General features: G+C 44.0%; 1 protein-coding gene, 17 non-coding genes and 1 pseudogene across 19 annotated transcripts; 18 read left to right on the top strand and 1 right to left on the bottom strand.

Moving 5' to 3' along the window:
* The first annotated feature begins 4,456 nt into the window (after positions 1-4,456).
* Positions 4,457-4,548, top strand: LOC132996371 (small nucleolar RNA SNORD14). The gene has a single exon (XR_009677085.1). It is a non-coding gene; the product is annotated as a small nucleolar RNA SNORD14 (small nucleolar RNA).
* A 163-nt stretch (positions 4,549-4,711) lies between these two features.
* LOC132996374 (small nucleolar RNA SNORD14) lies at positions 4,712-4,803 on the top strand. The gene has a single exon (XR_009677088.1). It is a non-coding gene; the product is annotated as a small nucleolar RNA SNORD14 (small nucleolar RNA).
* Positions 4,804-4,990: 187 nt separating this feature from the next.
* LOC132996369 (small nucleolar RNA SNORD14) lies at positions 4,991-5,082 on the top strand. The gene has a single exon (XR_009677084.1). It is a non-coding gene; the product is annotated as a small nucleolar RNA SNORD14 (small nucleolar RNA).
* A 161-nt stretch (positions 5,083-5,243) lies between these two features.
* On the top strand, positions 5,244-5,335 carry LOC132996373 (small nucleolar RNA SNORD14). The gene has a single exon (XR_009677087.1). It is a non-coding gene; the product is annotated as a small nucleolar RNA SNORD14 (small nucleolar RNA).
* Positions 5,336-5,532: 197 nt separating this feature from the next.
* Positions 5,533-5,624, top strand: LOC132996383 (small nucleolar RNA SNORD14). The gene has a single exon (XR_009677097.1). It is a non-coding gene; the product is annotated as a small nucleolar RNA SNORD14 (small nucleolar RNA).
* Positions 5,625-6,506: 882 nt separating this feature from the next.
* Positions 6,507-6,598, top strand: LOC132996368 (small nucleolar RNA SNORD14). Its single transcript, XR_009677083.1, has one exon. It is a non-coding gene; the product is annotated as a small nucleolar RNA SNORD14 (small nucleolar RNA).
* Positions 6,599-6,765: 167 nt separating this feature from the next.
* Positions 6,766-6,857, top strand: LOC132996384 (small nucleolar RNA SNORD14). The gene has a single exon (XR_009677098.1). It is a non-coding gene; the product is annotated as a small nucleolar RNA SNORD14 (small nucleolar RNA).
* A 199-nt stretch (positions 6,858-7,056) lies between these two features.
* LOC132996382 (small nucleolar RNA SNORD14) lies at positions 7,057-7,148 on the top strand. Its single transcript, XR_009677096.1, has one exon. It is a non-coding gene; the product is annotated as a small nucleolar RNA SNORD14 (small nucleolar RNA).
* Positions 7,149-7,979: 831 nt separating this feature from the next.
* On the top strand, positions 7,980-8,071 carry LOC132996381 (small nucleolar RNA SNORD14). Its single transcript, XR_009677095.1, has one exon. It is a non-coding gene; the product is annotated as a small nucleolar RNA SNORD14 (small nucleolar RNA).
* Positions 8,072-8,240: 169 nt separating this feature from the next.
* LOC132996367 (small nucleolar RNA SNORD14) lies at positions 8,241-8,332 on the top strand. The gene has a single exon (XR_009677082.1). It is a non-coding gene; the product is annotated as a small nucleolar RNA SNORD14 (small nucleolar RNA).
* A 188-nt stretch (positions 8,333-8,520) lies between these two features.
* Positions 8,521-8,612, top strand: LOC132996380 (small nucleolar RNA SNORD14). The gene has a single exon (XR_009677094.1). It is a non-coding gene; the product is annotated as a small nucleolar RNA SNORD14 (small nucleolar RNA).
* Positions 8,613-8,789: 177 nt separating this feature from the next.
* Positions 8,790-8,881, top strand: LOC132996372 (small nucleolar RNA SNORD14). The gene has a single exon (XR_009677086.1). It is a non-coding gene; the product is annotated as a small nucleolar RNA SNORD14 (small nucleolar RNA).
* Positions 8,882-9,045: 164 nt separating this feature from the next.
* LOC132996366 (small nucleolar RNA SNORD14) lies at positions 9,046-9,137 on the top strand. The gene has a single exon (XR_009677081.1). It is a non-coding gene; the product is annotated as a small nucleolar RNA SNORD14 (small nucleolar RNA).
* A 165-nt stretch (positions 9,138-9,302) lies between these two features.
* LOC132996379 (small nucleolar RNA SNORD14) lies at positions 9,303-9,394 on the top strand. Its single transcript, XR_009677093.1, has one exon. It is a non-coding gene; the product is annotated as a small nucleolar RNA SNORD14 (small nucleolar RNA).
* Positions 9,395-9,597: 203 nt separating this feature from the next.
* Positions 9,598-9,689, top strand: LOC132996378 (small nucleolar RNA SNORD14). Its single transcript, XR_009677092.1, has one exon. It is a non-coding gene; the product is annotated as a small nucleolar RNA SNORD14 (small nucleolar RNA).
* Positions 9,690-9,855: 166 nt separating this feature from the next.
* Positions 9,856-9,947, top strand: LOC132996377 (small nucleolar RNA SNORD14). The gene has a single exon (XR_009677091.1). It is a non-coding gene; the product is annotated as a small nucleolar RNA SNORD14 (small nucleolar RNA).
* A 170-nt stretch (positions 9,948-10,117) lies between these two features.
* On the top strand, positions 10,118-10,209 carry LOC132996376 (small nucleolar RNA SNORD14). The gene has a single exon (XR_009677090.1). It is a non-coding gene; the product is annotated as a small nucleolar RNA SNORD14 (small nucleolar RNA).
* Positions 10,210-10,918: 709 nt separating this feature from the next.
* rnf175 (ring finger protein 175) lies at positions 10,919-15,902 on the top strand. Of its 2 annotated transcripts, none has more exons than XM_061066157.1 (9): positions 10,919-11,002; positions 11,292-11,329; positions 11,798-11,939; positions 13,274-13,428; positions 13,531-13,638; positions 14,096-14,216; positions 14,304-14,437; positions 14,530-14,631; positions 14,769-15,902. In XM_061066157.1, the coding sequence occupies exons 1-9, from the start codon at positions 10,982-10,984 to the stop codon at positions 14,887-14,889; spliced, it is 942 nt and encodes a 313-aa protein (XP_060922140.1). In that variant the 5' UTR covers positions 10,919-10,981; the 3' UTR covers positions 14,890-15,902. The 2 variants fall into 2 exon arrangements, with proteins under 2 accessions (XP_060922140.1, XP_060922139.1); XM_061066156.1 differs by having other exon boundaries at positions 14,759-15,902.
* On the bottom strand, positions 15,619-20,144 carry LOC132995913 (toll-like receptor 2 type-2; annotated as a pseudogene).
* Between the last annotated feature and the right edge of the window lie 768 nt (positions 20,145-20,912).

Below are 20,912 nucleotides of genomic sequence, written 5' to 3'. Positions count from 1 at the left end.
CGTATGGAAAAAAATCTCTAGATCTAAAGCTGATGCGTTATTCCCCATCGTATGACGTCATGTGATCAGTGATGTCATGAAGAAGTCAGAAAATGACGTCATGCAAAGTTAAACATTCTCTGCGTCCTATAGGAACATAGACAGGACTGTGAAGTAATGAATAATTGAACACTTCTTTATTTGCAACAAACAAGATAAGAGACGGAATCTACATTTTATCAACATCAACCAATCGTTCGTCATGTGGTATAAATGACGTCATGATGATGTCATAGCTGCAGGAAGTGGGTGTAACATCCTGTATTGATCGCCTTGTTGGTAAATTGTCGGAAAGTAGCCGATACTTTGTGCTGCAGTTTCCCTGACGACGCATTTTAAGTAAAAGTCTTAATATTGCTTTGGCCTCAAACCACAAAAAATATAAGTTGTATTAGTAGGATGGATATTACATTCTAACTATATAAACTATAGGAATGTGCATGTGTTCCAGTAGGTGGCGCACTGGTTCATGAACCCACAGACGGAGAAGTTAACGGGGAGTGAGATCAGGTGATGTAGGTCACGAAAACGTCTTCAAAGGAAACGAAGCAGGAAGAGACGGGGAGCAGCCGTGGTTTCCATGGTAACAGACCGCTCTGGGAGGGGTGAGCTGCAGATACGACAAAAGTGAAGCGGGGGGGGGCTTTAATCCAGAAATCCTAAATATAAGCTCACGTGGTCGTGTGTTCACTGAGCACAGATCCAGAGTTTCTAGATCACTCTGAATTGTTTCATTATTTTTTCTTGATACAAACTATAACTGTGTTTATATTTTACATCATATCTGTGTTTTATGAACACATTCTTCTGAATAATTTATCAAGGGGACGGATTATGGATATGAGTTCTTGTTTGATCTCCTCCAGACACACACACACACACACACACACACACACACACAGTCACTGCTGCCACCCCCACACTTTCATTCAAGGAAACTGCAGTACGATGCTGCAAAGGATTATGGGGCAACAGTGAAGCTCTCTCTGTGTGTGTGTGTGTGTGTGTGTGTGTGTGTGTGTGTGTGTGTGTGTGTGTGTGTGTGTGTGAGTGTGTATCTATAGTTATGAGGCCAATTTTGGCTTAATACTATAATAGTGAGGACATTATGGCTGGTCCTCAATTCAAAGGGTTGTTTATGGGACTTGGTTTTAGGGTTAGGCATTTAGTTGTGCTGATTAATATAGGGAATGCATTAAGTCGATGAATTTCCTCACTTATAGAGAGACAAGTGTGTGTGTGTGTGTGTGTGTGTGTGTGTGTGTGTGTGTGTGTGTGTGTGTGTGTGTGTGTGTGTGTGTGTGTGTGTGTTGTGACACTGGTGACTGTCTGTAACTGACACATTTAGACAAAGGAACAATAAAACCATTTTTCTTTCTTGCTTCCTTTAATTTTTAACAATTTAAGCTTTGTTTTTTGTAAATTTGCAGTTTTGTTTTGTATTTAACTATGTTTTGTAAAAGTCGTCTGTCATAAGTAACACAAACCCACAGACTGTGGGGGCGACTCCTCTGGTAGCTTCTATAGAAAGTGACTTCTCACTTTATAACGTCAGGAAACCTTAAGGAGTTTCTGTCTCAGTCTCTAGTTCTAAGTCTTCTTCAAACAGCTGATGTTTATTTCGTGAATTTTGATCATTTAGAGTCAAACAAACCATAAAGCACTGGATGTATGGGGGGGTACCACAGTGTGATTGACAGCTAGTACCGTCCAATGGGTTCAGGTGGCTGGATTTGGGGGCGTGTCCTCCAATTCAGAGTCAGGCCTCCCCGCCCCACCCCACTCTACTCGTCCAAATTTGGTCACTTTGGTTTCAGGAAAGCAAGATGGCGCTGAACACTATGTTCAAACTGAGGCTTCAAAGAGTTTGTATTTATTTGTTTGTGAACAGGATTGTGCAAAAACTACGGGACGGGATAACGCAAAACTTTGTGGAACGATATGTTGTGAGTCGGTCGATCGGTCTAAACAGATCCAGGTGTTTTTTATCTCTTTCACGTTGTGAGATAAAACGTTTTTCCAACATTTTCGATGATTTCTGAGAGAATAATTCATAGATCAGTATTAGAAATATTTAAAGGACTGAAATTTCTGGAGTGTGTGTTTGCAGATTGATGGACGACCTCACATCTGTTATTTTGTGATCATTTGTCTTCTCTGCGTACCTTCTGTGTCTTTGGAGTTATTTGATTGATATACGCACATATATATACACACATATAATAAAATAAAACACATATAAATATATATATATATTTATATATCAACCAGTTTCTGTTCACAGATGTGACGTACCTCCTGTTACTCTTAGCACTCAGGATGCTAACGTGCAGAACATACAGGCCTAGCACACGCACACACACACTCACAGACACACACACACACACAGACACACACACACACAGACACACACACACACACACACACACACACACACACAGTCACACACACACCTGCTCTGAAGCTGAGGTGGATCAGATCGGCCTTCACTCATCCATCCTCGTTCATCCTGGAATCTGTCCATCCTCATCTCCTCATCTCATCCCTCCCTCCCTCCCTCCCTCCCACCATGCTACAGATGCTGCTGTCATCCCCAAACATTCCTCCATCCCTCCATCCTCCCATCCCTCCATCCCTCCATCCCTCCATCCCTTCATCCCTCCATCCTTCCATCCCTCTGTCATCTCATCCAAAGCCAGCACTCACCATGTTTTCTTGAGACGCAGCCGATGTGTTTTCAGCCTGAAGCCATCGCGTCTTGTTTGCTCCCTCTCCTCTGAGTGTGTGTGTGTGTGTGTGTGTGTGTGTGTGTGTGTGTGTGTGTGTGTGTGGGAGGGGGGGGAGGATGTCATCGTCACGGCAACACCAGCAGCTTGCAGCAGCAGCACCACCAGACTGTGTGGAGTGGGGGGGGAGCATCTACCAATCACAAGCATGAGAGTTTAGAAATGGAGAGCGGTGATTGGTTGACGTGTCTGTCCGTTATCTGAAGGTGTGGGCGTTGGATTCTCTCTCTCTCTCTCTCTCTCTCTCTCTCTCTCTCTCTCTCTCTCTCTCTCTCTCTCTCTCTCTCTCTCTCTACCTCAGTGTCTGTCTCCCCTCTGACGTCACAGCTCAGTAGATATATTCACCATAACAAATCTCCATGAACGACGTTTAACATCTATATGGTTATTTTATATAAACAGAGTGAGCTGTATAATATAATGATTTTAATCAATTGTTCATTTACATTTTCTGTTTTTGTGTAAAAAAAATTGTCCTGCAGTCACAAAGGGTTCTATATGAGTTATATTGATTATAATTATTATAAGAGTCCGTGTTTATGATATTTATATTTTACAAGTTATTAGAATTTATTTTATTTATATTAGACTATATTCATATTTAAATAAAATTCACGTACACACAATAGTGACATTAATCATAATATGTCCATTGTCTATTAACTGTCAGCATTTCATTAAACAAACAGAGACATATATATTTACATTTTAGGAAGTAATTTATTGTTAGTTAATTTCTTTTTTGTGTATAATAACTGTTGTGTATTTATTTGTCTGCTCTGTTAACACGTGTGTGATTTTGAACATCCGGAACCGTGGGTGTCGCTGTCCCTCCCGTCCAGCAGGAGGCGGTCAGGCGAGGAGGGGGAGGGGCCACACCACTCCACTTCCGGCCTGTTAGATAAGACCGGGGCTGGAGCAGCGGGTGGACCACACGTGTGAGGAGGATCATCTGAGCAGCAGCAGCTGAGGAACCAGGAGCGAGGATTCCTCCGTGAGAAGGTAGAACTGTTCAGATCGTGTTGAGATGTTGGTGTTGAGAAGGTTCCTCGGTGTGAATGTTCTGAAGAGAAGCTCGACCAGGTTCCTCTGAGCTCAGGAGCTCGACCTGCGGAGGCTCCAGGATCGAGTCTGAACCTGGTCCACGTGGTGTCCGTCACATGGATCGTTCTAATCTCTACAGAAACAAACATCATGTTCTAATCTAGATGATCAGGAAACGGATTAGTTTACCTTCTAAAGGAAAGAACAATGTCCGGAGACTAACTCTGATTCAGGTTCATTCCAACACATGGTTCACATGAGCTGAACGCGGGCTGAAGTCGAACTAATGCGCACAATTACTGTTTTGTTTTAATGGCTCAAAGCTTTGAAACGTTATGAATATTAAACTTATAATCGACGTTGATTCACGTGCTAACGCAGCTTCCTGTGACCGTTGATGCGTTTTCAAATGAAAATGGCGCCCAAAGTTTACTTCTAATCAATGATCCATTCATTAAAACACCAGACATTAGAACTGTATTTAAATGCATGATGAGGAAAGCTTGGATTATTGATGGTACGTGTGGAAACAGATTATTTGAGATTATATATATTCAGCTGTAATATATGAATAGACAAACTACAGTTCGCAGTGATGACGACTTTCCCTGCCATTCGTAGTTTCCACCAGAGGTCGCCAGACCGATGACGGCCCAACCTTCCTTGGATGTCTGAGCGAACTCTAAAGATCTTACTTGTCCTGTAACATCTCTGCTATCAGAGCTAAACTGAATCTCTCCCTCTTTCAGGAGGATGTTGGGTCAGTCAAAGAAACCGTCGAGAGGGGTGAAGCTGAAAGCCTGTGACTGGTACGTAAATAATTGTTATCTGTAATCTACAGTTCGCAGTGATGACGACTTTCCCTGCCATTCGTAGTTTCCACCAGAGGTCACCTGACCGATGACGGCCCAACCTTCCTTGGATGTCTGAGCGAACTCCTAAATTAGACTATGATCTTTGTGTTTTAGGCTTTTGAGCTAATGTGTCATTTCATGTGATTTTTAGGGTGAAATCTACTGGAAACTTCCCTGATTCCTGTCTGCTTGAGGAAAGCTTGGATTATTGCTGGTACGTGTTGAAACAGATTATTTAAGATTATAAATTCACCTGTAATCTACAGTTCGCAGTGATGACGACTTTCCCTGCCATTCGTAGTTTCCACCAGAGGTCGCCAGACCGATGACGGCCCAACCTTCCTTGGATGTCTGAGCGAACTCTAAAGATCTTACTTGTCCTGTAACATCTCTGCTATCAGAGCTAAACTGAATCTCTCTCTTTCAGGAGGATGTTGGGTCAGTCAAAGAAACCGTCGAGAGGGGTGAAGCTGAAAGCCTGTGACTGGTACGTAAATAATTGTTATCTGTAATCTACAGTTCGCAGTGATGACGACTTTCCCTGCCATTCGTAGTTTCCACCAGAGGTCACCTGACCGATGACGGCCCAACCTTCCTTGGATGTCTGAGCGAACTCTTAAAAGAAAAATATGATCTTTGTGTTTTAGGCTTTTTAACTCATGTGGTATCTCGTGTGATTTCAGGATGAAATCTACTGGAGTCCATTCTCTTCCCGGTTGAGGAAAGCTTGGATTATTGATGGTACGTGTGGAAACTGATTATTTGAGATAATATATTCAGCTGTAATATACGAATAGACAATTTACAGTTCGCAGTGATGACGACTTTCCCTGCCATTCGTAGTTTCCACCAGAGGTCACCAGACCGATGACGGCCCAACCTTCCTTGGATGTCTGAGCGAACTCCTAAATAAGAATAATATGATCTTTGTGTTTTAGGCTTTGTCGAAAACGTGTTCTTTTGTCCTTTAAGAGAAGTAGAGTCAAACTCAGTTTGCTCAAATCAAAGTATTTATTTAGGAAACAATGAACGGGTTACGGCAAAAGCAATGAGCTTCCAGTACATCAGGTGTATCAGAGCGCCTCGAACATCCGGCATCTGTCGATTTTATAACAGTAGATCTTCGTTCCTCCTCCTCGTGCGCACGCGTAGGCCATCCTCCTGGCTTTTGGAATACGGAAGTAGAAAAGGGAGACACTCCCAATGATGTTATAGTTGCTTGGCAACCTGTTAACTTCATAAATGTCCTTGAACCCGCAGATGCAATGTGGGGCAAAATTGTTGTCCAGCGAAGCAAAGAATATTATGTTTCTGCTATATCAAAACAAACCTGACTGTGTAAACATTCGGATCCTCGAAACCAAACAATGTCACAAAATGAAGTCAACAAAGTCTCTCTGTCCGACCTCCAGAACTTTATCAGACAGCTCCTGGAACTCTATGTGAGTTTAATGAATCTGAGGGAATTACGCTTTAATAACAAAGTTAGAAATGAGCGAAGAAATGAAAGATTCATTATTAACACTTAGCAGCAAGATATATAAATCATTTGTATGAAGCATAATATCTAGCTAAAACTGTTCCTATCTTTATTGTTAAGAGTTCAGGCAGACACAGACTATAGTTAAAAAGTTTGAAATTCCAACAGCTTTTAACTAATGTGTTATTTCATGTGATTTCAGGGTGAAATCTACAGGAGTCCATTCTCTTCCCAGTTGAGGAAAGCTTGGATTATTGCTGGTAAGTGAAGAAACAGATTATATGTTCATCTGTAATCTACAGTTCGCAGTGATGACGACTTTCCCTGCCATTCGTAGTTTCCACCAGAGGTCGCCAGACCGATGACGGCCCAACCTTCCTTGGATGTCTGAGCGAACTCTAAAGATCTAACATGTCCTGTAACATCTCTGCTATCAGAGCTAAACTGAATCTCTCTCTCCCTCTTTCAGGAGGATGTTGGGTCAGTCGAAGAAACCTTTGACAGGGGTGAAGCTCAAAGCCTGTGTCTGGTACGTAAATAATTGTTATCTGTAATCTACAGTTCGCAGTGATGACGACTTTCCCTGCCATTCGTAGTTTCCACCAGAGGTCACCCGACCGATGACGGCCCAACCTTCCTTGGATGTCTGAGCGAACTCCTAAATAAGAATAATATGATCTTTGTGTTTTAGGCTTTTTAACTCATGTGGTATCTCGTGTGATTTCAGGGTGAAATCTACTGGAGTCCATTCTCTTCCCGGTTGAGGAAAGCTTGGATTATTGCTGGTTCGTGAGGAAACAGATTATTTGAGATTATATATTCAACTGTAATATACGAATAGACAATTTACAGTTCGCAGTGATGACGACTTTCCCTGCCATTCGTAGTTTCCACCAGAGGTCACCAGACCGATGACGGCCCAACCTTCCTTGGATGTCTGAGCGAACTCTTAAAAGAAGAACATGATCTTTGTGTTTTAGGCTTTGTCGAAAACGTGTTCTTTTGTCCTTTAAGAGAAGTAGAGTCAAACTCAGTTTGCTCAAATCAAAGTATTTATTTAGGAAACAATGAACGGGTTACGGCAAAAGCAATGGGAGCTTCCACTACATCAGGTGTATCAGAGCGCCTCGAACATCCGGCATCTGTCCATTTTATAACAGTAGATCTTCGTTCCTCCTCCTCGTGCGCACGCGTAGGCCATCCTCCTGGCTTTTGGAATACGGAAGTAGAAAAGGGAGACACTCCCAATGACGTTATAGTTGCTTGGCGACCTGTTAACTTCATAAATGTCCTTTAACCACAGATGCAATGTGGGCCAAAGGTGTTTACAATTGGAGAAAAGATTATTATGTTTCAGCTTCATCAAAACAATCCTGACTGTGTAAACATTCGCAACAACTTAACCCAAACTATGTCATACTGACTTTGCCCCAGAAGAGACAGTTCCTGGATCTCTATGTGAGTTTAATGAATCTGAGGGAATAAGCCTTTAATATCAGAAAAGTTAATTATTAACACTAAGCATCAAGATATATAAATCATTTGTATGAAGCATAATATCTAGCTAAAACTGTTCCTATCTTTATTGTTAAGAGTTCAGGCAGACACAGACTATAGTTAAAAAGTTTGAAATTCCAACAGCTTTTAACTAATGTGTTATTTCATGTGATTTCAGGGTGAAATCTACAGGAGTCCATTCTCTTCCCAATTGAGGAAAGCTTGGATTATTGCTGGTAAGTGAAGAAACAGATTATATGTTCATCTGTAATCTACAGTTCGCAGTGATGACGACTTTCCCTGCCATTCGTAGTTTCCACCAGAGGTCACCAGACCGATGACGGCCCAACCTTCCTTGGATGTCTGAGCGAACTCTTGAAAGAATAATATGATCTTTGTGTTTTAGGCTTTTTTACTAATGTGTCATCTCGTTATTTCAGGGTGAAATCTACTGGAGTCCTTTCATGATTCCTGCCAAGTTGAGGAAAGCTTGGGATATATAAAGGTACGAGTAGAAACAGATCTTTTGGTAGTATATGTTCGCAGTGATGACGACTTTCCCTGCCATTCGTAGTTTCCACCAGAGGTCGCCAGACCGATGACGGCCCAACCTTCCTTGGATGTCTGAGCGAACTCTTAAAAGTACAACATGATCTTTGTGTTTTATGCTTTTTAACTAATGTGTCATCTCGTGTTATTTCAGGATGAAATCTACTGGAGACTTCCCTGATTCCTGCTCGGTTGAGGAAAGCTTGGGATATATAAAGGTATGAGTCGAAACAGATTATTTGAGATTATATGTTCACCTGTAATCTACAGTTCGCAGTGATGACGACTTTCCCTGCCATTCGTAGTTTCCACCAGAGGTCACCAGACCGATGACGGCCCAACCTTCCTTGGATGTCTGAGCGAACTCTAAAGATCTAACTTGTCCTGTAACATCTCTGCTATCAGAGCTAAACTGAATCTCTCTCTCTCCCTCTTTCAGGAGGATGTTGGGTCAGTCAAAGAAACCGTCGAGAGGGGTGAAGCTCAAAGCTTGTGACTGGTACGTAAATAATTGTTATAATAAACATGTTCTCTTAGAGTTCGCAGTGATGACGACTTTCCCTGCCATTCGTAGTTTCCACCAGAGGTCACCTGACCGATGACGGCCCAACCTTCCTTGGATGTCTGAGCGAACTCTTAAAAAATAATATGATCTTTGTGTTTTAGGCTTTTTTACTAATGTGTCATCTCGTGTTATTTCAGGGTGAAATCTACTGGAGTCCATTCTCTTCCCAGTTGAGGAACGCTTGGGATATATAAAGGTACGAGTAGAAACAGATCTTTTGATAGTACATGTTCGCAGTGATGACGACTTTCCCTGCCATTCGTAGTTTCCACCAGAGGTCGCCAGACCGATGACGGCCCAACCTTCCTTGGATGTCTGAGCGAACTCTAAAGATCTAACTTGTCCTGTAACATCTCTGCTATCGGAGCTAAACTGAATCTCTCTCTCTCTTTCAGGAGGATGTTGGGTCAGTCAAAGAAAACGTCGACAAGGGTGAAGCTCAAAGCCTGTGTCTGGTACGTAAATAATTGTTATCTGTAATCTACAGTTCGCAGTGATGACGACTTTCCCTGCCATTCGTAGTTTCCACCAGAGGTCACCAGACCGATGACGGCCCAACCTTCCTTGGATGTCTGAGCGAACTCTTAAAAGAAAAATATGATCTTTGTGTTTTAGGCTTTTTAACTAATGTGTTATTTCATGTGATTTCAGGGTGAAATCTACTGGAGTCCATTCATGATTCCTGCCCGGTTGAGGAAAACTTGGATTATTGATGGTACGTGTGGAAACAGATTATATGAGATTATATATTCAACTGTAATATACGAATAGACAATTTACAGTTCGCAGTGATGACGACTTTCCCTGCCATTCGTAGTTTCCACCAGAGGTCACCAGACCGATGACGGCCCAACCTTCCTTGGATGTCTGAGCGAACTCCTAAATAAGAATATGATCATTCTGTTTTTAGGGTTTTTTAACTAATGTGTCATCTCATGTGATTTCAGGGTGAAGTCTACTGGAGTCCTTACTCTTCCCAGTTGAGGAACGCTTGGGATATATAAAGGTACGAGTAGAAACAGATCTTTTGATAGTACATGTTCGCAGTGATGACGACTTTCCCTGCCATTCGTAGTTTCCACCAGAGGTCACCAGACCGATGACGGCCCAACCTTCCTTGGATGTCTGAGCGAACTCTTAAAAGTACAACTAAACTTTGTGTTTTATGCTTTTTAACTAATGTGTCATCTTGTGTTATTTCAGGGTGAAATCTACTGGAGACTTCCCTGATTCCTGCTCGGTTGAGGAAAGCTTGGGATATTTATAGGTATGAGTAGAAACAGATTTCTTTGAAAGTACATGTTCGCAGTGATGACGACTTTCCCTGCCATTCGTAGTTTCCACCAGAGGTCACCAGACCGATGACGGCCCAACCTTCCTTGGATGTCTGAGCGAACTCAGATCCATTAACGTCCATTTGCTTGAAACTTGCTCGACTGTTTGCTTATGTTTATTTTTTCCCGACAGATCCACGAGATGATCTCTCAACTGATGAAGCCTCAGGAGGATTTCTCCATTTTGTCAGAGCATTAACAGTTGTTTGCTTTCTTGTTTTTGCTTCATCAAAAAATAAAGATTGAACTAACTGGAGTTGAATTGTGATTTCTTTGGTCTCTAATACACTGTTGACTTGTGATTCATTTTTACCTCAAAACCAACGATATTGGTTTCTTATTCAATCTTAATTTCTGTGGCAAATGATCAGACTTCTTTTGAATAAATCCGACTGTAAATAAAGATGGACGACAAGTCTCCATTTCCTGCGGCCGCCATCTTGAGCTGTGGACCAATCACGAGTCTCGGCTGTGATCATGGAGTTTCACCAAACTCTTTAAACAGGAAGCAGATTAAAACCAAATTAACAAGTAATGATTTGCTGGAATTTTTATTTTAGGTTCAGCAGCTCAATCAATGAGGAACTTTTTTTTAAATGTGTCAAATAAAGGTATTGTGTATTATATAAAGAATAAACACTTGATATTTCTGTAACATATTTTCTAAATGAACCGGTGAACCAGTTTAACTGGGACACCGGCTACTTGTCTAACAACGCGGTTCTACGGAGCAGATGGTAACTGACCCTCCCGGGCCTCCGTAGCCGCTGTCACAGCTGTGCTAGCTGCTAGCTGCCGTGTAGCTAACAGCAGGAGCGGGTGAGAAGCTAACAATGGCGGCTGTGCCCCCCCCGGTAAGAACACCTGTGTTAATAAACCCGCTGCGTTCACTGTGTTTGGTTACACGAGCTAAAGTGACCGTTAACCCGAGCTAACGCTGACGTGCCTAGCTAGCATGCTAACTAGCTGCGCTGTTAGCATGCTAGCTGTAAACCTGAAACTCGAGCTGCTCCGGGTTCCCGGTGACGTTACAGACAGACACACACAGACGTGAGGTCAGATGTGTGCAGTGAGTGTTTGTGTTGATGTCATTGAGCTGTTAGCACGCTATGCTAACCCGAGCTACTGCTTGTGTTGTTCCAGGACGAACTGCTGAAGATGAGCCACAGAGAGAACTGGAGGTGAGCCCTATCTATAGATCTATAGATCTGTATATAGATCTGTATATGTACACGTGTGTTTCACAGGGTTCCACCATCTCTGGTTCTACGTGTCCAGAATAAACTCCCAATAAGGAACTCAAGTCAATATGCAGAGAACAAACCTGACATTCTTCTATTTGGTAGAACGTTCAAATATCGACTTTATTCTCAAAATGCTAAAAATATCTTCTCCCTCTTCTCTCAGATTATTGTTGATATTGTAATTTTACTCAACATTCCCAGTTCACAATATTTTAAATTACTCTTTGACACTGCTAGGTAAATCTCATTCTTGACACTGTAACTTTGAGATTTTACTGTGGATTCTTCCAGTTCTTGATATTACAACTTTATTCTCGAAAATGCAAAAGGGATTTTTATAAAATATCTGTTCCTAATACTAATACTAATAAGTGTTTGCATCTCTGTGCTCCTGCCTGGTTCCAGGGTCCAGCACGAGCGCCTGCACGTGAAGCACCGCGGCCACGAGGCCATGCACGCCGAGATGGTTCTGATCCTCGTGGCCACGCTGGTGGTGGCTCAGATCGTCCTGGTGCAGTGGAAGCAGCGGCACCACCGCTCCTACAACGTGAGCAGGCTGGGGGGGGGGGTCACGCATGTAACACACATCATCTGGGGAATAAATCATATTTTATTCCTCTTCATAAAACCAGACACAGCTGTTACGTCACTATGGAACTACATTGATATGAAGGGTCATTAGAGTTGAGGGTCTGCTTGTAAATATCAGTCCTATAAACCAGGGGTCTTCACTGTGTTCAGGCCAAGGACCCCCAAACAGGGGGAGAGATGGAGCAGGGACCCCCTACTATATATATTGTATAAATTTGTGTTTTATATTAAACTGGGCCTAGTGCCATGTATAAACATAACTACCCCTGATATTGTGCATTCAATACTAAGCTATTCAAATATTACACGGGTTCATATATTCATGTTTGTAATTTAAACATGTGCAAGGTACAGGGTGGTCATGCCACTGCTGTTTATAAACACAGTGGGTACGGAAAGTATTCAGACCCCTTTACATTTTTCACTCTGTTTCATTGCAGCCATTTGCTAAAATCTAAAAAGTTCATTTTATTTCTCATTAATGTTCACTCAGCACCCCATCCTGACAGAAAAAAACTGACCAATACTTATGACCATGTGATATTTCAGTTTTTCTTTTTTAATAAATTTGCAGAAATTTCTAGATTTCAGTTTTTTTCTGTCAAGATGGGGTGCTGAATGTACATTAATGAGAAATAAAATGAACTTTTTAGATTTTTGCAAATTGCTGCAATGAAACAAAGAGTGAAATATTTAAAGGGGTCTGAATACTTTCCGTACCCACTGTACATCTTGCATACAACACTGAGCTATTAAAGCAATTCACAGATTCATGTTTTTATTTTAAACATACATGTAGAAGAGACAGTGAATCCTCATCTGTGGATGGCACACATACTCCCACATTAGTGAGATGTCGGACCCTGATGGGTAGCACACAACTTATCTAATCTTGGATGGATGGAGGTTGTCAGGCAGAGGGTCAAATCAGCCTCACAATATGTTGGATGCATGTTAATGTGTATTGAAATACATTTAAATTCGTGAAAAAAAAAAAAAAAATGATAATTAAAAAAAAAAATTGTCTAATCAACCAAAGATTTTGCGACCCCCCTGCAGTACCTCCGCGGACCCCCTAGGGGTCGCTGACCCCCTGTTGAAGACCTCTGCTATAAAGTATTTCTCTGAGAAATCAGTGACAATGTTTGAATAAAGTGGGAAATAATTCCTGATCCTCATCCTTCCAGTTTGCTGCTGATCCAATCGTGCTCACAAACGATAACTCACACAGGCAGTGAGTCAAATGATCATAAGTAAATCTGGAGAGTTAAATGTGCGTGTCCTCCTCAGCTGGTGACCCTGGTCCAGATGTGGGTGGTGCCTCTGTACTTCACCATCAAACTGTACTGGTGGAGGTTCCTGTCCATGTGGGGCATGTTCTCCGTCATCACCAGCTACGTCATCTTCCGAGCCACTCGCAAGCCGCTGTCCTGCAGGACGCCGAGGTGAGCGGCGCTCGATGCTGTGGGCTCCTCCCCCCACGATGGTCACTTTGATTCGAGTTAATCTGGTGCTGCTGAGATTCAAACAGACCTGTTTTCTGTTAGGATGGTGTACAAGTGGTTCCTGTTGATCTACAAGCTGAGTTACGCGGTGGGCGTGCTGGGATACCTGGCCATCATGTTCACCATGTTTGGCTTCAACGTCTTCTTCAGGTCAGTGCTCACATGTGAACAGTGACCACAGGAGGGCAGTGTTGTGTCTGTGGGGGGGGGGTTCCTGTTGTGCTGACAGTGGGAACAAGTTATGTCTGCTCCTCAGTGGCTCAGTTTCAGTTCTGGTGCAGATTCAAACCTGCAATAAAACATAACTTTAGATATAACTCTGCGAGAGGTAAATCGTATTTATAGATTGTGTGTAGGCCAAACATATCCCATGATTCATTGTGCTTATGGGACAAGCTGTTTTTAAAGTAGGCGAAACTTAAGAAGAATTAATTTTTTTAATCTGCTCAGCCGAACAGCAGGTGACAGTACACTGTTAAAAAAATACCATCTTTGTAATGTTTCTCGTCCATAGTTCTGTTGATTCGTGAACAGGAACGAGAGCCCAGAGGTTTGTTGCATCATTCACACACATTCCAGTCAAACGTTGTGTTGTGTGTGTGTGTAGGGTCAAGGCAGAGGACTCTATGGACGTGGGTGTAATCATGCTGTTTTATGGTCTCTACTACGGCGTCATGGGCAGAGACTTTGCTGAGATCTGCTCTGACTACATGGCTTCTACAATCGGGGTAAAAACTAGATTCTTCTTGAAAATGCTCTCAAGTTTCAGATCTTATCAGCAACTGTTAGCTCATCACAACTGTGTGTGTGTCCAGTACTACAACAAGGGAGGCATGCCCAGCAGGAGCCTGACCAGTGACATCTGTGCGGTGTGCGGCCAGCGGATCCTGGTGGATGTGGAGGAGGAGGGGCTTATCGAGGACACCTACCAGCTCTCCTGCGGACACATGTATCCTGGAGCTCAGCAGTTTGTCTGCGTGGAAAACAGTTGTCGTAGCAACAGACACATTTTAGATGTTCTGCCTTAACGTGCTCCTCCAGATTCCACGAATTCTGCATCCGCGGCTGGTGCATCGTGGGTAAGAAGCAGACGTGCCCGTACTGCCACGAGAAGGTCGACATGAAGAGGATGATGAACAACCCGTATCCTTTTTGTTATTGTCCCTGTGACTGGGGAACTGAGGGAATTATTATATGACATAGAATACTAACTCCAAAGGAAAATACATTTGTCTTATAATAAACACTGATCTTTCCTTAACTCCTTCATCTCCTTCCAGCTGGGACAAGACACATGTCCTCTACGGGCAGCTGCTGGACTGGCTCCGATACCTGGTTGCCTGGCAACCCATCATCATCGGTATAGTCCACGGGATTACCTTCACACTAGGCCTTGAGTAGAGCCCTGAGGAACACCCCTGTGACGTCCGGATTTAAGTGCCGCTATCAAACTTTCAAAGTCGGCGTGACAAGGAACTGACTCAGATTTTTCTTTTTTTCTGTAACACATTCTTTGACTGAACGCTTGTAGAGGGCCCCCTGGTGGCCGGGGTTTGCGAGCGTAGGAGCATATGATCCCAAAGCTGCTGCCGACCCGATCATGTATTTAAGCAAAGATCCAGTTTTCCAAATTTTTCAACTAAGTCTCATTTAGTTTGGAATTTCTGGAATACGTTGCTTCTTCTTAGTTTTTTTAGATAACCTTTATTTTGTGCCATGAATAAGTTTTTCTAAAAGTTTTTATTTGCACCCCCCCCTGGTTCCTTGGGCGCTTTAACGAGCTCCGGCTCGGCTCTTTGGAAACACTGGACCGGCTCTCGTCAAGCTGCAGCTCTTTGCACTTTGATTACAAACAGTTGTGGTTCACATGAAACCTGTTTACATGTCATGTACGTTTTATTTATAAGTGAACGTTTATTTGAAACCTCTGTTTCATTATTTGTTTTTGTGCCTGAAGTTGATGATAAGTGTTAAACTTATTGTGGCAGTCGGTGTAGAAGATAGTAAAACACACTTTGAATAATTATTGATCCTTGAAAGGTTTTATTATCCGTCTTTCTGCCACATGAACTCATTCTGCTGCTGGAAATTTATATTTATTAAATATTTGAAGAGAACCACAACAAAGTATTTGAATGTGTTCAGAGATGTGAACATTCTGCAGTTTAATCAAACAATACAAATGTTCACTTTTTGAATTTATTACTACTTATCTCATAGTTTTGGAGTTTTGTGTCAGTTACAGTAGCTTCAAATGTTCAAACCCACTTTGTTTCAGTACATGATTTTAAATGGATAAAAGTTTTTGTCCATCAATTGACTCTTAATAATTCTTAATGACAATTGAAAAACATATTTTTTCAAAATGTTTGCAAATGTATTTAAAAGAAGGTATTAAAAATCTCTTGACATTTCCCTGTGACTGATTTGAATCTGGTCTTTCTCACTCGTCCTCCTCTCCCTCTCCCTTCAACGCGTTGCGGAGGCTCCTCCAGAACTCCGCCCTCCTCTCCTCCTCCTGAGGCCACTCCAGGTACGTGGTGGAGCTCATGAGTTTGCGCAGTTTGCAGAAGCGTTTGGGGACGTTGTCCTTGCACAGCGGCTCCAGCAGGATCAAGATGGCCGGCTCGCCCCTGGCGTCCTCATCGAAGAGCCAGAAGTGGGAGAAGTCCAGTTCGTAGCGGCACCAGTCGGACTGGACGAAGTTCTGGGAGAGAATGAAGACAGTCCGCCGGCTGCGCTCAATGGCGCTCATGATGTTGTCCATAATCCAGTGTCCAGGAAGGAAGTCCCGCTTGTGCAGGCAGAGGGTCAGCGGCCGAGGGGCTCTGCGATTCTCCAAGTCTTCATCGATCTCCCTGTGAGAAACGAGAAGGAAGAGGATTAGATTTGAACCAGATTCCGTGCAGCGATGAACCCGTGAAGAAGTAACTCACTGTGGCTCCTCCAGCTCCGGCACCAGGAAGGTCTCCACCCAGCCAGCATCTTTCTCACTGTAGGAAACGAAGGCATCGAAGGAAAGCAGAGCCTCCGATCCGGCTCCATCTCTCAGTCGCCGGCGGCGCCGGGAGCTGTGCTTGGCCCTAAGCCACGCCCACATCATCCTGAGGTACCAGAGGGCGTGGAGGCGCCACAGCAGGAAGCAGATCAGGATCCCTACGAACAACGCTACACCGCAGCTCAGGGACACGAACAAAACCCGATGGCACATGACAATGGAGAGATAAACCTGACCCACCGGTTCCCCCTGCAGGTAGAAAGGAGAGTCGCAGACGTAGCTCTCCGCTCCGTCTGTTAAACGCACATCTTCATCCCCTTTAATGCTCGACTGGAAGAAGGCCACGAAGTCACAGGTGCAGACGAACTTGTTCCGACCGGCCTGGAGGTTCTGGAGCCGTCGGTACGACTGGAGGTCCGAGCGCAGGAACATGTTCAAGGTGTTCGACTGTGGAAGAACCGAGAGGTCACGACAAAGACGGCTGGAAGCAGAGATACGAGATGTGATAGTTCTCTACCTGCACTGTCAGGGTTTGGAGGTTGGGGAACCAGCCTCCAGGGGGCAGCCTCAGAAACTTGTTCCCTGAAAGGTAGAGCTCTCTCAGGACAGGCAGGGCCACAGCGAAGCCTTGGAGATCGTTGTTACTCAGATCCAACACCTGGACACGACACACGACAAGTTACACAGGTTTTCATTTGGATGCTGCCCCGTCTGCTACACCCGCTCAGTACCTCCAGAGTCGTGGGCAGACAAGGGGTGGTGGTGGTGAGTTTAGCCCCAGAGATGTTGAGGTATCGCAGGGTGGAGGGCCAGGAGCAGGCCCTGGGCATGGAGCTGTAGCGGGTCCTGCTGATGTCCAGGTGGGTCAGTTTGTGGAGCTTCATCACCAGGCGACTCAACGTAGACAAACACTGAGCAGAGGGCACAGAGGTCATTTGAAGAACTCGGCGTGGGGAAGCATGACGGGTTAAGTTCAAACAAGACGCCACATATGCTTAAATTATCTCTTTAAGTTTCGTGAAAGCACCGTAAGAGCATTTCCGCTGATGTTTAAAACGTGGAGGTCCTTCAGCGTCCCGTTCCCGTCGCACAGCGTCTGGACCAGAGTCATGTCGGTCAGCAGGTTGTCAGTCAGGTCCAGGTACTGCAGGTTCGACAGGAGGGCGGTGGTGGCGCAGGGAATCACAAACATCTGAGGGTGAAGGTCAAACCTCAGAATGAAGCCCGGTGTTCAGATGGAACAAAGTAACGAGCAGGTTCATCTCAACATAGACAGTCTTTATGAAAACCACACGTCTCTACCCTGGAGTTTATGACGGACACCTTCCTCGGGTACTGCAGCAGAAACTTCAGTTGCAGGAACGAGACAAACAGGAAGACATCCAGAACCACAACGTCTCGTGCAAACAGCTCGTCCATGCTGGAGGAATCGGTCCAGTTCGCTGGTTCCCACCTGACGCCGGCAGAGAGAGAGAGAAACATTACAGTTCAAACCTTTTTATCGTTCATACAAAGCTTAAAATAATTAACAAGTTTCTAAAACTAAAGTTCGTTTTTTTTTGTGAGAATAAAAACCATATCAACACTTTTCTAAATACATCTTTACATTAAAGCTGAACACTTTGGTCCAGGAGACCTGCTGAGCTGCCTGGTTTCCCACCTGCCTGTGCCGGTCAGCGTGACGCCGTCCAGAGACAAGAAGGTGATCGGCACGCCGTCTAAAGTCTCCAGCACGCCGATGATGGCCTTATCGGAAATGGAAAGGTTCCGGAAGGTCATGTACCTGAGCGGTGACGCCAGAGGAGAGAGAGCAGTCGATTTACGGCTTTCAACATAGTGTGTGTTGAGAATCTTCTCCTCAGACCGTGGCCCCACCCACCTGACCCTCCTCCTGGCCGCCGCCCTGAGCGGCTGAACGGACTCATTCCCGCTCAGATGGAGGTCCTCCAGCACGATGGGCGTCTCCGGGTACGACACGTCGGCGAGCACGGCCGAGGCCAACGCCACGTTGGTCATAAAGGCTCCATGGAGGCTCAGAGTGACCAGACCCAGCGGCCAAACGCCTGCAAGAGCCCCGGACTCGTACCTGCAGAGGAGAAGGAAACTGTCTTTACCTCAAACTCCTCATAAATCATGAATCTGTCATCAACAAATCAAGAAAAAAGCACAGAACGGACACAGAGCATCAAATGTGGATTCATCTGAAATATAAATTAATCAAACTTAATTTCAGGACAAGTTACAGCTTTTTTCTTTCTTCCATGGACATAAAGAGGAATTCAGTCTGCAGTCGTAAATAGAAAAACTTGATGAAGTGTTAATGTGATAATTATAACTGAAACATCTTCAATTAATTGTTGTGTGTTATGGATGAGTTCTTTCTTTAATACAATCTGAAAGGTTCAGACTCTCAAAGTGATTCGACCGTGTTTCTGTGGCCTCTTTAGTCTTATTAATGGAAAATAATTCAGAGATAATAACTTAATTCGGTGTTTTTCATCAGGACCAGAACATTAAGAACAAGAAATCAGTCCTATGTAGTAAAAGTTGATAAAATGCAGCAAATAAAAGATAAAAACTGGAAACTAAAACGTTGCTAAGTTGTGAAATAACATTTCAATTTGCTAGATTTGGATCGAATCAAACACACTCATTGATATCAGTCCTCTCTATTTTCAACAAGAATTATTCCCCGAGAAATCAAGGAACATGTAAAAGGAGATAAATAAATTCCTGGATCTGAACCATCATTTGATGAGTTCTTCTCCGACTCTGAATCTGTCCAGTGAGTTTCTGCCTCATTCTACTTCTGAATCAACCCCCAGACCAATGGAGAGGTGACGTGAACCTGCTCAGGTTGTTGGCGTGAACCGTCAGCGTCTCCAGCTCGGTGACACCTGACAGGGCGGCCATCTTTATCTCCTCCAGAACCGGACCTCCGAACGCCAGCCTCCTCAGCCGCACCAGCCCGTGGAACTCGGGACTGGAACCCACGCACCTGGATGGAGACCACAGGACACTGCATCACCAAGCAACCAGGAAGTGGACAGAAGCTGAGACGCGTGAGGCTCCTCCTCCCTCACCTGTACGGGTTGTGGAGCAGGTTGAGCTGCAGCAGCGCCCCCAGCTGCTGGAACCACTCGGGGTTGAGTGACGTCAGCTGATTGTTGGAGAGGTCGAGTTCCTCCAAACTCCAGAGAGAGTCGAACGCCGCCGGGTGGATCGCAGCTACCCGGTTTCCTGCGGTAACAGGAAGTAGAGAACAACCGATCCATCCGATCTTTATCTTGATGGTTCGATACAAACACCTGAGGAATCATTGACCAGGAGTATAGACTTTATATTACGTGATCTTCTAATGTTGGTATCGACAAAAAAGAGATCACTCCGCAGAGTACGGTTTGAATCTGGTGGCGTTACCATGGAGACTCAGGGCCGTCAGTCGCACGTGGCCCGTCAGGTCGTCATCGGTCACCATGGTGATGTTGTTAAAGGACAGGTCCAGAGTAAGAGCACGGTCTGTTACTATGGGAACGTGGGTGAATCCGGCCCGGGTGCAGTCACAGGAGAGCTGGAGGTCACAGCTCTGGCAGGATGGCCTCTCGGGGTTTGAACTTTGACCCTCGCACAGGAAGAGGAAGAGGAGGAGGATCATCTTCTGTCCAATGCTGAAGAAAGAGAGGGGAGGCTGAGGAACCGGAATTTGATAAAAGAGGAAGTCGTCAACCTTTCATTGAGACTTCAACAGATTGTTTCTGTGTAACTCTTCCAGTTAGTGAACCGGAAAGAAGCTGAAATATCTGAAGCTACCTGGTGTTCATCTGTTAACTATTCACCATTTGTCCTAAAGTCACCACAGACATTAAAGTGATTCTGTTTTAAAGAGCTGGAACATTCAGTGATTTTATGGTCCTCAGTAAGAAGTAAACATATATATACTGTATACATAGAAACCTGAAGAAACCTCAGAAGCAGAAGTGACACCGAGCACATCCACGAAATCTCAACATCGATGAGGAAAGTCTGAGTTCTGCAGTAAAAAGCTTGACTAAGTTTCACCTCCTGTTCTCGGAGTCCAGCGTGGGTTTGTCTTACCTTCACTGTTCCGCTGCGATGAAAGAATTCAATCTGACAGAGACGAGAGTTGAGCCTGATTCTTTCTGACGGTTTCCAGAGGAAGTGAGAATCTCGGGTGAAAAGAGGTAGTGAGCATGAATATTAACTGAGCGTGACATGTTTAACAGCTTTTGAAAACAAACAAATAATAAATGATCTATACTTGTAAACGCTCTTTGTGTTACGTTATACTTCTGCTGCGTCTGACTGGACTTCCTCTTTGTCCTCGTCAGAAAGACTCGTTTGATGAACAGCTTCTCAGATTTTCTTTTGGAATGAGAGTAGAAGTGAAGGAGAAAGAAGATGAAAC

Source organism: Limanda limanda, chromosome 22 (assembly GCF_963576545.1).
Source record: "Limanda limanda chromosome 22, fLimLim1.1, whole genome shotgun sequence".
Lineage (NCBI taxonomy): Eukaryota > Metazoa > Chordata > Actinopteri > Pleuronectiformes > Pleuronectidae > Limanda > Limanda limanda.
The sequence above is the reverse complement of the archived record's forward strand: the minus strand, read 5'-3'. Positions and strand labels throughout refer to the sequence as shown.

Coding starts and splice junctions, on each gene's coding strand:
- rnf175 (XM_061066156.1), top strand. CDS start 10,982: ATGGCGGCTGTGCCCCCCCCG. Junction 11,940..13,273: donor GGCACCACCGCTCCTACAAC/GTGAGCAGGCTG, acceptor TGTCCTCCTCAG/CTGGTGACCCTGGTCCAGAT. Junction 13,639..14,095: donor GGCTTCAACGTCTTCTTCAG/GTCAGTGCTCAC, acceptor GTGTGTGTGTAG/GGTCAAGGCAGAGGACTCTA.